Source organism: Limulus polyphemus, unplaced genomic scaffold, assembly GCF_000517525.1.
Source record: "Limulus polyphemus unplaced genomic scaffold, Limulus_polyphemus-2.1.2 Scaffold5000, whole genome shotgun sequence".
Lineage (NCBI taxonomy): Eukaryota > Metazoa > Arthropoda > Merostomata > Xiphosura > Limulidae > Limulus > Limulus polyphemus.
In genome coordinates, this window is record NW_013670610.1 from 31889 (window position 1) to 46339 (window position 14451).

At 30.8% G+C, this 14451-nt stretch overlaps 2 protein-coding genes and 1 long non-coding RNA gene across 3 annotated transcripts; all 3 read left to right on the top strand.

Annotated features, from left to right (window-relative positions):
• Positions 1–6918: 6918 nt before the first annotated feature.
• On the top strand, positions 6919–8945 carry LOC111089006 (molybdopterin synthase sulfur carrier subunit-like). The gene is made up of 2 exons (XM_022400591.1): positions 6919–6939; positions 8531–8945. Exons 1-2 carry the CDS (start codon positions 6934–6936, stop codon positions 8813–8815), a joined length of 291 nt encoding a protein of 96 aa, XP_022256299.1. The 5' UTR covers positions 6919–6933; the 3' UTR covers positions 8816–8945.
• Positions 8902–9345, top strand: LOC106471979 (molybdopterin synthase catalytic subunit-like). Its single transcript, XM_022400593.1, has one exon. The coding sequence runs from the start codon at positions 8902–8904 to the stop codon at positions 9343–9345; it is 444 nt and encodes a 147-aa protein (XP_022256301.1).
• Positions 9346–9349: 4 nt separating this feature from the next.
• Positions 9350–13466, top strand: LOC111089008. The gene is made up of 2 exons (XR_002613388.1): positions 9350–11165; positions 11217–13466. It is a non-coding gene; the product is annotated as an uncharacterized LOC111089008 (long non-coding RNA).
• Positions 13467–14451: the final 985 nt, after the last annotated feature.

A 14451-nucleotide genomic window follows, 5' to 3' on the forward strand; every position in this document is an offset into this window, starting at 1 on the left:
GAGCAGTAATATTATTTTATTAATAGTTACGTAATTGTAACTTGTATTAGGCATTACAAAGTTTCCCTAAATAAATTTTTTTTTATTTGACTTAACAGTTAAACACCTAGATTTGTTAAGAAAAAATTGATTTATGCACATACAAAAAAAAAGTTGCACACCATTTCCAATCACAGAAAATGCTGTAGTCTTTTATAGGTCTACTACAGTACTAGTAATATATGCAACACAGCTGTTTGCTAAATTTGCTCTTCTACTTAGACAAATTATTATTTTAACACTTAAATTAATAGACCTATTCTCACCTTTTAGGTCCCAAAAAAATGCTAATACACAGTGAAAATTGTTTCGTGAATGCCAATTTTCTAGCATCAAAACTTAAGCCACAAGCCTCTAATGATTTTTTTTTTCACTAACACCTCACACATTTTCATTAATGATCTTCATTTACAGGCATGCTTTATAGCTCATTCATTATCACCCAATTATTAATTAAGAAAATGTTGAAAATTTTTGTGTGAAATAATATAGAAGATTCAAGATAGCCATGGCATTAGGCACTAATAAATTATTTAAAAGTGCCACCTTCTGACTATATCTATCAGTATGTGCCAATTTATACTTCATGATCATAACATTAGTCACATCAATCAAATAGTAGTATGACCTACTATAGAACAATGTTATCTTCTCCAAATATTCTGAAGTTCTATAAACTGTTTCCCCAACAGTAATAGTTGTGAATGAATTAAAACTGTTGGAAGTTATCTTTGTCCATGATGATGTGATAAAGGAGCATTTAGCATTTTTTCTGTTAAACTATCACAAACTCTAGACATATAGCTTGATGGTTTATATTTTTGAAGGTTTCCTTACTGAGAGTTTTTGTTTAGTTTTTCTCTTTAGGCTGAAGTGTTACAGGATTTGCTTCTGGCTCAGTGTTAAGGAAAGAACAAGGAAACAAAAGATAAATCACACTATTACTCACTTAACATAATGTTTAGGGACATCTATTGGTCAGTCTCGGCTATTCCATCCTCTAAACTAAACTATTACATATTTTTTTTTAAATGTTGAACTCAGCCCTTGTTATTCATATAGCTATTAAGCTTTCTCCTCAACTCACTTAAATTTACTGCTTCCACGACATTCAAAGGTAACCCATAGCAGAGGCTAACCACCCCATTAGAAAAATAAAACTATCTTAGCTGAATATGAATCCTACATTGTCAAAATTTATATTTGGGTCCCCTAGTCTTACTATTCTTGCCTTAAGTATGAAAAAAGATGATGCATCAATCAACACTGTCAATTTCCTTTACAATCTTAAACATCTCAATCAGATCCCCTCTAACTCTTCTTTTTTCAAGAGAAAATATATTTCAGAGATCTTAATCTTTCATCATATGACAACTCCTCGAATCCCAGACACCATTCTAGTAACCCTCATCTGAACTCTTTCCAACAATTCAATGTCTTTCCTAAGGTAAGGAGCCCAAGACTGAACATAATCCACCAAAGGTGGCCTAACCAGTGACCTATACAATGAAATTATAACCTCTTTAAACCTAAAATCCTATTTGCCTTACCACTAGCAAGAGCACACTGCTTGGATAGCTGAAGAAACTGATCAACCATTACAGCAAGATCCCATTCTTTCATGACACTGTTAAGGTCATTTCTATCCAAATTATACTTGTAATTCAAATTATGTTAGCCCTCATGCATTATCTTACATTTATTATGATTAAAACCCATCTGCCATTGATTTGCCCAACTCACTAAATGATCTACATCCTTTTGTAGCAGCAACACCCAAGACCTTACCACAACAAACAGCCAGTTTATAAAAAACCTACGTAATCTAAATCTTATCCAATAAATATTTAAAACAATTCAGAGTAATGACACACACTATTTTACCTAACAGATCTTTAAAAATTGTATGAAAAGGTAAAATATAATTTTGTTAAAAAACAAGTTTCCAAAACTTACTTTTTCTTATAACATTCAAGTTTGTTCTTCCAACCTTATGTATTCTGTCACTCCAACAGATCACCTGTACGAAGATTTTGCAAATTTCTAACAATCATAGATATCAAAATCTAGTTACTTCCAAATCTTTTTTGCTATAGAAGAAAGTCCAAAACTTTTAAGCTTTTCCTCATAGATTTAATTTCTGAAATTACATTCTGCAGACTCTTTTATGAATTTTTTTCCAACATGTTAATAGTCTTCTTATAGTAAGTGAACCAAAACTGCACACTTCTAATGAAGCTGTCCCACAGTTTGAGACTACAATAATCTTGCTTCAAAATTTAAAAATTCCTATTAATGGAACTGGAAGTATTTGTTTATTTCATAAAAGTTAAACATTAACTGAAGAATAAGATTATAACAACAGTTGCAACAAGATAGCCCTTTATCCCCCAATGTTCTTCTCACACTTTCCAGAGTACCATACTTCAAGTAAACTTTACACTTCCTAGTTTGAAAAGTGTTTTCCGTGTTGGGGCTAAGTCACTAATGCTTAAGGTCCTTTTGAACAAGAAATATTTTAAATTAAACCAGCTCTTCCCAGTATGCTAATATTCTTATGGAATTTAGAAACTTTACTGCTCAAAAAGTTATCAGAAATCATCTCAAACTGATCTCTAAGGTATAGTACTAAAAATATTTAAATTAGAAAATTCACAATTTTACCACCACAACATTATACCATTAATCTAATTTTTCACTAATTTCATATTCCAACTTACTAATTACATATAATATTATTTGAGGTATCTTTTTGAACACTTTCAGCAAATCAAAATAAACACAGCAAATAGGTTAAAGTGGTATTAATAAACTCCAACAAATATTTGAGGCAAGAAGACCCCTATTCTAAAACAATACATATAGTTTTAAATGTCAGCTTTCAAAACTCACTTTCTAAGAGATTTCTGTAAATAAAATTTACATTCTAATCATTGGGAATTACTCCAGGGTAAAGAGATTAAGAAAAAAACTAAAGCCCCTGCTATTTTCTAAGTCTAATCAAAGTTTTAGAATGAATCTCATCAAGGCCAGAAGTTTCCAAAGTTTTTCTAAAATTGCTGCTTTAAAAAAATTGTTAAACATTTCAGCCTGAATATGAATTTTTTTTTCAGGATTGTTAAAGTACCACCATTAACCTGGATTTTCTTTTAGTAGTGAATGGAATAGTGAAAGTTTAATAGTCCAATTAGATTTTTTTTGTTTTTTGCCAAGAGACCTTCATAATCTTTCCAAGCCTTAACAATAGCTTTATTTATTATCCTCATTCCATTAGGAGATTTCATACTTTTCTAAGCTTTTTCATTTTGCAGATCACCTGCAGAAATTTTTTTTTTACCTTGTTTAGTCACTTCTAAAAAGGGTCAATAGGTTTGCTTCTTATTCTGTTGGTAAATTTCATATGTAAAGTAACATTTAAGGACAATAATGGACCTCTTAGTCCATCTAGGCTGTCCCAGCCACTAAACTATTAAAAAATTAACTAAAATCCAGCTCTTATTATACAAATATTTAACAAGCCTTCCCTTAAACTTCCTAAAATGTACTGCTTCCACCACATCTGAATGCAACTCATTCCAAAGGCCAATTTCCTTGTTAGAAAAATGAAACATTCTTAACCAAAGACTACTACCCTGCCAGAATTTATATTTATTCCCTTGTACAACTGTTCTCACCATTAAGTATAAGAAAAATGCATCAATACTACCAGTTTCCTCAATCATCTTAAACACCTGTCAGATCCCCTGTAACTCCCACTCCCCCAAGAGAAAATAATTCCAGAGATATTACTTCATATGACAACCTTTCCATCCCAGTTATCATCTTAGTAGCCCTCCTCTTGTAAACTTTTCCATTTGCAGAGTCATTGCTTGAAGAAATTTTATCCAATGGGTTTGATCATTTCCAAAAATTTGTTAGTATTCTCTTCTTCACCATGAAGTTTTCCTTAGGTAATCATAGTAAACAGAATGCCAAATTTCTGAAATACAGTACTGATTTCTCTTTATTACAGCACATAGACTTTTCTACATGACTTCTAATGTGTAAAATTAAAATACCTGGAAAGAATGTATGTATGTTGTTTATAGTGTCATTAAAGTAAGAAACAATGTACATCCCATTTTTCTTTCCAGTTTCATTTACTTGGAAAAGCTGTCATACAAGGACAGGTTAAGATCTCTGAAAATGTTTTCTCTTGAAAAAAGAAAATTAGAGATCTGATTGAGGTGTTTTAAGATTGTTAAGGGAATTGATAGTGTTGATGCATCATCTTTTTTCATACTTAATTGTGAGAATGTTAAAAATTGGGGGATACAAATATAAATTTTGGCAGGGTAGGTGTCATCTTCAGCTTAGAAAGTTTTATTGACCTTTGGAATAGGTTACCTTCAGATGTAGTGGAATCAGTAAATTTAAAGGAGTTTAAGGGAAGGCCTGATAAATATTTGAATGATAAGGGCTGGCTTAAGAGTTTCTTTTGTTTTTTATATGGTTTAGTTTAATGGATAAGACAGCCTAGATGTACCAGCTGATCCCTTGTCCTAAAATATTATTATGCTATGAGAAGTATTCTTAAACTTGGTGTAACATGATTATCACAACACTTAGTTGTTATAAACTGTAGGTTTTTGTATGGATTTGAGAATTAGTAGTGGTAGTGTGAATTCTGTGGCTCAAGACATATATATTATCTATATATAACTGCTAGGAAATACATTGACTAAGTATCTTAAATTACAAGAAGTTTGACCACCAAGTCTGGAAAAATCTATATGGATCTTAAGGCTTCAAGTGGTGTGGTTGTGGTAACTGAGCTGATCTCCATCTGATGTTTTTGGACATTATATGATTTGAATTAAAGATTTCTAGATACTTCAGCAGCTGGTTCATTCCTTTGTACTGTAGAGACAACAGTATCTGCATCTCTGTTCATGCAACCTCTTGAGTACTATGAGCCTGATATCAGTGATTTTTACAGTATTATGCATGCCATCTAACTTGCATGTGTTTTGTATGTTTTTCAGTAACCTTCTGTATACTTACAAGTTACATATATTTATTCTTTAATGCTAGGCAGTTCTTTAAGTGCCTCTGAATTTATGTTGTTGTTGTTTTTTTGTAAGTTCTTTGGTAGATACCCAAGATGCTACAACTTTCTTTTTGCTCATAGCCAATTTTAATGGTAAGTTTCAATTTTGACATGAATAATAAGTACCATGTATTTAGCTGGATTATTTTGGAGAAATACCATTTTTGTGGTTTGCAGCTATGGGGACCATCTTGCCAACATTTGTATGGAAGATTTAGAGACAAGACTGTTGAAAAGTTGTACAGACAAACAAACTATTTGGAGATGCTATATTGATGACATTTTTTTCATTTGTGTAGGAGAAAGATTCCTTATTATCTTTCTATAGACATGCAAACTCCTCCCACACTTTTGTTAAATTCACTCTAGATTACTCCACTACCAAAATAAGTTTCATAGATGTAAACCTAACATTAAGAGATGGTGTTCTACCTACTGGTTTGTACGGAAAACCAACTGATAGACCACAATACTTACATTTTCAAAGCTGTCAACTTCCACACACCAAATGCAATATTAAACTCAATCAAGCACTTAGATTAAAGAAAATCTGCTCTAACACTAAAAGTATAACTGTCATATTGATTTTTTGAAACAGATTATGACCAAAAGATGTTGTAAGTAGAACACTGTGATTCAACAAGTTGACAAAACTAACAGTATTCCACGCAAATCTGTCTTGAAACAAATACCTAAAACAAGTTTCTCTTGTGTTCCACTGATTATTACCTATCACCCAAAATTAAAAACTCCCACAAGTATTGAAAAAACTTTTACCTCCTTCAACTTAATTATCAACTAAAATTTATTTTTACTGAAGTTCCTGTTGTTTCTTTCAGAACAAATAAGACTTTGAAATCACATCTAGTTCATTGTAAAGTTAACTTGAAGTAATTACCTGGTGGAAATCACCCCTTTAATAGCAAGCATTACCAAACCTATAAGTTCATGCAGAAAAATGCCAATTTTTTTTTGAAAAGATAACCAAAGACAGTTTAAATTCACTACAACCGTAACCAGCTCTACAAAAAATGCTATTCAGTTCCAAAAATGTAACTTCCAGTATGTAGGTCAAACCATAACAAATATAAGAGAATGGTTTAATAACCACAAATCTTAAATCAAAATGAACAAAGAACATTTGGTTGCAAAACACTTTAACACGTCTGACCACTCTCTGGAAAACATTAAACTTGCAGGATAGAGACAAATTTTACATCAAACAGAAACATGGAAATTAAAGAAGCTTACTGGATAGCACTGTTAAATACTGTAATGCTGAATGGCATTAATCTTGATCCTGGGATTGTTGACATTCATGTGCCTCTAAAAAAATTCCAAAAACAAATTTTTAATTAAATTTATTTTTTACTATTAGTATTATTCATACTTTTATTTATGTTTCTTATCTCTGTGTTGGTATTATTTCCTATATATTGCTTTAAATTATAATTTTTTCTAACTTCCAATCCCCTTTCGTTTATTTTATTTTTCCATCTTATGAAAACTGTTTTAACATCTTTTTAACTATTATCACCCTCATGCCTTTGTACACATTTCTTTTGTACAAACTAAACATGACACCAATGTCTCCAGTTATAATTGGCTAGTCTCCAAGGGCAACTCACCCGGAATGTCTGGCTTGTGTGATGTTGACATCTGTACCTGTAAATTCACTGTGGTTTGCAGGATATTCTTAATTTTTCTTTTGACTGTTTGTATATTATTATTAATATTAATAGAATTGATGTATTTTATATAGTTTCTTTTAAAACAATACTTCATGGTTTAAACATCTTGGAAAGATGTCAGTGAGTAGAAATTAATCTTTTTAGGTATTTAACTTGTAAGAAATAGTTTATTATACTCTCCTAGTTTCTTTCATCTTTGATGTGGAATATATTTTGTAATTTGCTGTCTTGTATGTAAAACAATCTCTTATTTTTCTGAAGCTCGGTCCTTTGTAAACAAACTTAAGTTTATTGTATCCTTAGATATATTGTGGCACCCTGTTTGGTAGTTCAGTCTTAAAATACTGATACCTAGTTAAGTGCTGTCCAACCATTATAATATGTTGCTTTCTAATAGACAAATATACATATATATGTACATACATACCTCGCTAGTATATAACAGTAGTTGTGTAGTATTTGTAGTATAATGATTTGTACAGGTCAAGGAACAATACATTCCACAGTACGATACTTTGTAATTGAAATGTTTTGAATTCACAACTGAACTCATTATTTTTTATTATAAAATTGAATTAAAAATAAATACAATAGAATAAATACATTCGCTGTGACATATGACAATGATGTCTAGTATAAAATAACTAATATAAAGTAACTGATTGTATATTATACATAATCAAACTACTTAGAATTTGAAACTTTGTTTTAAACAAAACAAATATATTATTGATACTTTGCAAAAAAAAGTACCTTTATAAATAACACTCCTGTAAATTAACTGTGTATTAATGCATGTCTTATGTAACCATTGTAACACTACATCACAGTATCTCCATCTTCATAGAATTCTGCTTTGAATGAAAATTTTGGTTTAATGACTACATAATTTCCCTGAGAGAAGGTCACCTTTCTTAACTCCTAGCACCACTGTACAGTAGCATGTTGTCAGTCAGTCAGTAGACACTAAAATTACATCACGTAAGACATGCTTAACATTGCAATTTGTACTGTCATGATGTCAGTGAAACATGCGCATGCCACGAATCATGAGAAGAATTATGTAGGCTGAAACACTGCATGGCATATGAACTTCAAAAGCAAGAAATAAAAATATTTGTTACTCTTAATTTTGTTTTTATTTACTCTTGAAAAATAACATTTTCAGGGACCCTGCACAAATACGTCTAGTGTATTTTAACAGGTGTGTGTTTTCCTCTTGAAAGTGTATTGCAGTAAATCATAATATAATGCTTGTACACCGTGTATCATTTGAAAATACTGTGGTTTACCAGTGAATCATTTCATTTCAAGTTTGTATCCTGAATTATACAAATGCACAAAGAACTTTATAAAATAAAAATTAATATGAATAAAATAGTTTTAACATAAAAGCATATTTGCAAGTATCCATGATATTGCTCATGCAAAAAATGTTATTTTTGAGTCTTAATATCAGTAATATTGTACAATGTATTGTTAAATGATTAATGCTTCTCATTTTGTGATACTATTTTATATAATGATGCATCATCTTAACTGTCTTGATAAAAAGAGTTGAAACTATTGTCTAAGATTGAAACACAGTATACATAGATTTGGTCAAATGTACTAATCCTCTATTACATATGTTGATTTTATTCTGTTATTAACAAAAATCTGACAGTCAGTTTCTTGTATTTAATAAGTAGCACTTCATTGTGTTTTTCAGTCATCTTTTAGGACACTGATGAGTAGTGGTGTGAAGGTTAAACTCTTGTTTTTTGCCAAAGCAAGAGAGTTGGTTGGTGTAACAGAAACTGGACTAGTGGTACCAAATGGACTCTACACCCAGAAAAAGTTACTTTCCATCATTGTTGAAACATTCCCAGTGCTTTGTTCTATTCAAGGAAACTTCATTGTGGCTCTGAATGAGGAGTGCATGGACCAATCTCAAAGTATAGAGCTCAAGGAGGGAGATCAGCTTGCAGTGATCCCACCATTAAGTGGAGGCTAAACTGACAAAAGGTTTAAGGAAAACGGAAAGCTGTACCTTTTTTTATATATATTGTTAGGAAACAGTAAATTTATAGTAATTGAAACATGGATTATGTATCAATTTCTAAACAGGAAATCAGTGTGGAAGAAGTTGCAGCTCAAGCCTCATCACCTGACTGTGGGGCCATTTCACTGTTCATTGGAACAACAAGAAATCATGTCCAAGCCAAAAAAGTGGTCTATTTAGTTTATGAAGCCTATGAGCCAATGGCTGTAAAAGAAATGAAAAAAATCTGTGATGAGATGAGACAAAAATGGCCTATTAAACATGTAATCATGGTGCATCGTGTGGGTGCTGTCCCAATTAGAGAAGCTAGTGTCGTCATTGCTGTTTCCTCTGAACATCGCCAAGAAGCTCAGGAGGCTGTGATGTGGGCTATTGATAATTTGAAGGCAAGAGTACCAATCTGGAAAAAGGAATATTATGAAGATGGAGAGAAAGTGTGGAAAGAGAACAGAGAATGTCCATGGAGAAATTCATCTCCATAATCAATGGGAACCAGATTTTATTGCTTTTTTTTATTTTGAAACTTTTACTTTACTTTTAGGCTTATTGAAATATTTTTCTCAATCTTTTGATGAAATTTAAACTAGCTATTTTTGTTTACTTAGCTTTGAGCTTTTCCATTTACTGAAAAATGTTTGGGATTTGTTCTTATTTTTCTTTGGTAGTGTGTAATTAACCCAGCATTTGATTTTTTTTTCATAGATATGTGCAACATCACACATGGAAATCATTTCCTACACAAATATTTTTCCTGAATATAAATCAGTTCAAATACTGCAATATCGCCTTTGTTATCTAGTTGATGAGTGTGAAATTAGACACATGTACACATAACTTTCTAAATACATTCGAGTACTGTAAGTACTTGGTTCTAGATGTACTTTGGTGATATGGATTATATCCAAGATATATAACACACAATAAAAATAGATTCAACAAATTATGCAAGTAACCTCTTTAACATTGCAGGGGACAGTCCTGTTCCACTAAAACACAACATATAATTTATATTTATTAGTATATTTCTAGTGGATGCTTTTTTTCTACTTCAATGGGAGCACAAAAGTCATGACATAGAATGATAGAAGTTTGCTTCTCTCGTACACTATTTCATGCAAGTACAGCAAGATAATAAATATTAGAATACATCATTGGTGAGGAGGAAAAGCAAGATATAAAGTTTGAGGACAAAATAAAAGAACTTTAAGTGGTGATATTAAAAATAAATAATTTCAGCTATAAACAAGTTCTGTTTTCATGAAAAATATCCTGGTTACTATTTGTATTAGAGAAGTTTCTCACAACTTTGACTGTAATCTTTCATTTTCAGTGTTACTATTTTGTTAACATTACTTAATCATTCTATTTTTTATGGATTTTTATGCATGAAGAATAGCATCCTACTTGAGACATACCAGTAATATGGATATTATGCCATGCCATTTATTGAATAAAATTTCCTGTAACAACATTTTAATTTTTATCTCATTATTTTCCACCATGTATGTCAATAATTAGTATTTTCATGACTGGTTAATCGAGGTATTTTCTTTCTTAAATCCATGTTTAGCTCAATGAGTACAAGTTTCATTACCTGACACTTTTCCCACTAAGGTGATTATTTTATGTATTCATTTTGTATGTAATTATAATTTTATATGTACACTTCACCAAGATCAGTACTTTATTTGAAAACAGTTTGGTTAGCCTGTCTCACTTTCATCATGGCAATGTTTGTAATTGCATAAGAATTAATATATAGTACTTGTCATTATTGTTTATGAAATAGTTTGGTAATATTAAGTTGATGGATTGTATGATTGGTGCTGAACTCTAACAAGTAGGTATCATTAAGTTGGTGGATTGTATGATTAGTGCTGAACTGTAACAAGTAGGTATCATTAAGTTGGTGGACTGTATGATTGACATTGAACTGTAACAAGTAGGTATCATTAAGTTGTGGGTTGTATTATTGGTTGTGAAGTGTAACAAGCAGATAGTGTTAAGTTGGTGGATTGTATGACTGGTGCTGAACTGTAACAAGCAGGTAATGTTAAGTTAGTGGAATGTATGACTGGTGCTGAACTGTAACAAGCAGGTAATGTTAAGTTTGTGGATTGTATGACTGGTGCTGAACTGTAACAAGCAGGTAATGTTAAGTTTGTGGATTGTATGACTGGTGCTGAACTGTAACAAGCAGGTAATGTTAAGTTGGTGGATTGTATGACTGGTGTTGAACTGTAACAAGCAGGTAATGTTAAGTTAGTGGAATGTACGACTGGTGCTGAACTGTAACAAGCAGGTAATGTTAAGTTAGTGGAATGTACGACTGGTGCTGAACTGTAACAAGCAGGTAATGTTAAGTCAGTGGAATGTATGGAACTTTTTAATCTTTGTTTAAGGGGATTTACAGATGCATTTAGATTAGAATGAATTTGCTTAGGTAATAATTAAAATATAACAATTTCTGAAATCAGTATTTATGACAATAATTGTAGAAATTGGTTGCATTGATTGTTTTATTTTTCTCAGTGATGATAACAGCTCTAGTTTTATATATATATATAGATTTATATTAAATTAGATATTCTCCCAAAAACATTTAAAGTTAAAAGTTTCAAAATTTTTATATCCCCATTGCATTTTACTCAATTTCACAGAGTTACAAGCTTAAACTGCATTTTCTAGTGTTTTAAGTGGAAACAAAAGTGTACATAAAATATTTTGGCTAATTTTGAAAATATTTATATATTTCTTTTTCAATTTTCTCAAATTGGATTATTACTCTAAAGTTCTATACATAATTGTGTAATTTATTCAACAAAAAAGTACTTCAGCCACAAGCATCATCAAGATTGTTTCTTAAATCAATACAACATGTTAGCCTAAGTAACCCATGAATCAGTTGCAGTCCATAGCAAGGCGTGTAAGATTGAAGAAACATATTAGCAGGCAAAATAGGCTGTGAATATAAAACTGTAACACTACATTCAACAGTTTTTGTAACACTAGAACCCCTTTTTGTTATTTTGTAGTCATGACCTTTGAATATACTTTGTGAATTAGTATGATAATTTTGAAAATTGATAAAATGATCCCAAACACATTTTGGTTAGTGATATTTGCATGTGCTCCAAATAATTTAAAAGTGTATATTCAAGGTACTGCTTGAAAGAAGAGACCAACCAAAAGTGAAAGTTATCAGATTAATCTAATGTTTGCTATTTACAAATGTCCAAGTCAAAAATGTTGACATATTCTAGAGCGTAGCAGTTGTTTGGTTTTATTAATTTCACTTTTCAATATTTCAATAATATTGTAACTATATCATTATGCATAATTTCAGTTTGATTTTTCTTAATACTATGTGTGTTCCAGATTAATACCTTGTTTGCTTTATAACATCAGTTAGGCTTATTACCATTATATATACAAGTAGTTGATATTATTTTACTTGATGCATTGAATGCAGCAATTCATGGATAAATACATAGTCTACATGTAGATACATACACACATTCTAAGGGCATTCTTTATTTGATAAGAAGTTAACATGAAGATTAAAGTTGTTAGACACATGTTTGTGTATTTGGTTCTGAGTGCATGTAAATGAGGATTAGTGTTTGTTTTCTTGTGCCTACTGTACAGCTTGAAACTAACTTTTTTGGCAATTAATTTAAAAGTTACTTGCAAAAGTGCCAGCCAAAAAGATAGTGAAACAAAAAATTCACAAGTTGCGTGTCCATAATGGATATAACTAGTCAACTGGCATTAATTTTCAGGAAGCTTCACATTTTTAATTTAGTATTTGTTCATATACGATCAAATTTTAGACCATGTTTGTAATAATATTTCCAGATAAATGAAAAAATAAAGAGAATAATAATAAAAAAAACATGAAATACCACTTGAATGCTTTGTCTATACTTGCTGTATTACATTTCAGGAATCATATTGAAAAATATGGGAGAACAAATTGTAACAAGCTACTGGAAAGACTTGCTGCTTATCGTAGTATATTTTTTTCACAGAAATGTTGAGTTTGCAGCCAACTCCCCCCCTCATTTGCTATTTTTTGCACTGGTTTGGACATTTATGATCATACCTGGATTATCAACAAGCAAAAAATTTCATTGCCCTTTGATGGTCACTGCTAAACATTAGAACCTACTGGAAGTTTGACAGTCAGTCACCACTAATTTCAAGCCCTGTAATGGTATATCAGAGTGTAACCTGTTTTGTTGAGTAATTATCATTATACAATATACAAGTACTGTTCCATGATAATCTAACTTAGTTGTAATAAGGGAATTGTCCCTACTTCCATGGAACAACCTCTTGCTGGTGTCCAAACGATGCTCAGAAAGTGTACCTATTGCATTATCAAATGGCAAGTTAATCTTTTTTCTCAACAACTTTAAAAGATTATTTCTGTTAGCTGAATAATCGGAGATTTGAAAAATCCACCTAAATTCTCAGTGTGGCTTGTAATATAGTCACCTATGGATACAGATACAAGATATGTTATTAGCAAAGTAAAGTGCAGATTTTGGGTTATATCCTTCAGAATTTTACCAGTCGGTACAATAGTTGATTATTTTAATGATTAATTGTAATATAGTATAGGCATTAAATTATGCACATCGAAGTAAGTGAGAGTTTTGTATACGTTTTAAGGTAGAAAGGTTTATTTGCTTAAGGTCCAGTTGTGTATATAATATAGTACCCCATAACAAAGAAATTGTTTTAGAATTTTAATATAAGAGTACTTGTTTAGGGTTCTGTGTTTTAAAAGAGATTGCATGTTGTTGTTTTTTGAAAAATGTAAGTCTTAAAAGTTGAAACAAATATTTATGTAGTTTTAAAATAGCTGTTTAAGGAAATGGATTTTCTCTGAGAGCTTTACAAAAAGTGTATTTTATATTCAAAACATTAAGTATGATATGAAACATGATATAGGGGTGCCAGTAATTATTGTTTACTGAAAATTTAAAGAGTAAATATTTGTATTCACTTGCTTTTTTGTTTTCTATTAAATGTCATATTAACTAGATTGATATTTCTGTATTAAAAATTGAGATAAATTTGCACTAATAAAAATACAGCATGTAAACTATACTTGTTTATTTCCTTAAACATGGATATACATAATGTAACATTTTCGTGCATATAATAGAAAAAAATTTTCCTCTCAGATTTTATAGTTTTGCTAAATCCTATAGAAAAAAAATGTAATTGTATTCTCAACGTAATATATTTTGAGGTGACGGGTGTTATCATTCACACTTATCAAATTACTCTTCTTACGTAAATGAGTATAGTTAGAATCAACAGGACTACATATAGCAGTGATTACAATGCGAGCTGTACTAAACATTTATTATGCTTTTATATTGCATTAACAGGAACTGTACGGCAAATATTTTATTGTTTTAGAATTATCTTTATGAAGGATAAACTCATCAAAAATGATGAATTTTGAGTTTGCTTTCACCTGATGGTTTTTATTTTCTATTAATCTGTGATTTACAATTGCACTCCATCATCACTCTGCTTAATAGAATCTTTGAACTGAATAAGTAGTTGTT

Excerpts from the sequence above, each read along its gene's own strand:
- LOC106471979 (XM_022400593.1), top strand. The coding sequence starts at position 8,902 with ATGGATTATGTATCAATTTCTAAACAGGAAATCAGTGTGGAAGAAGTT.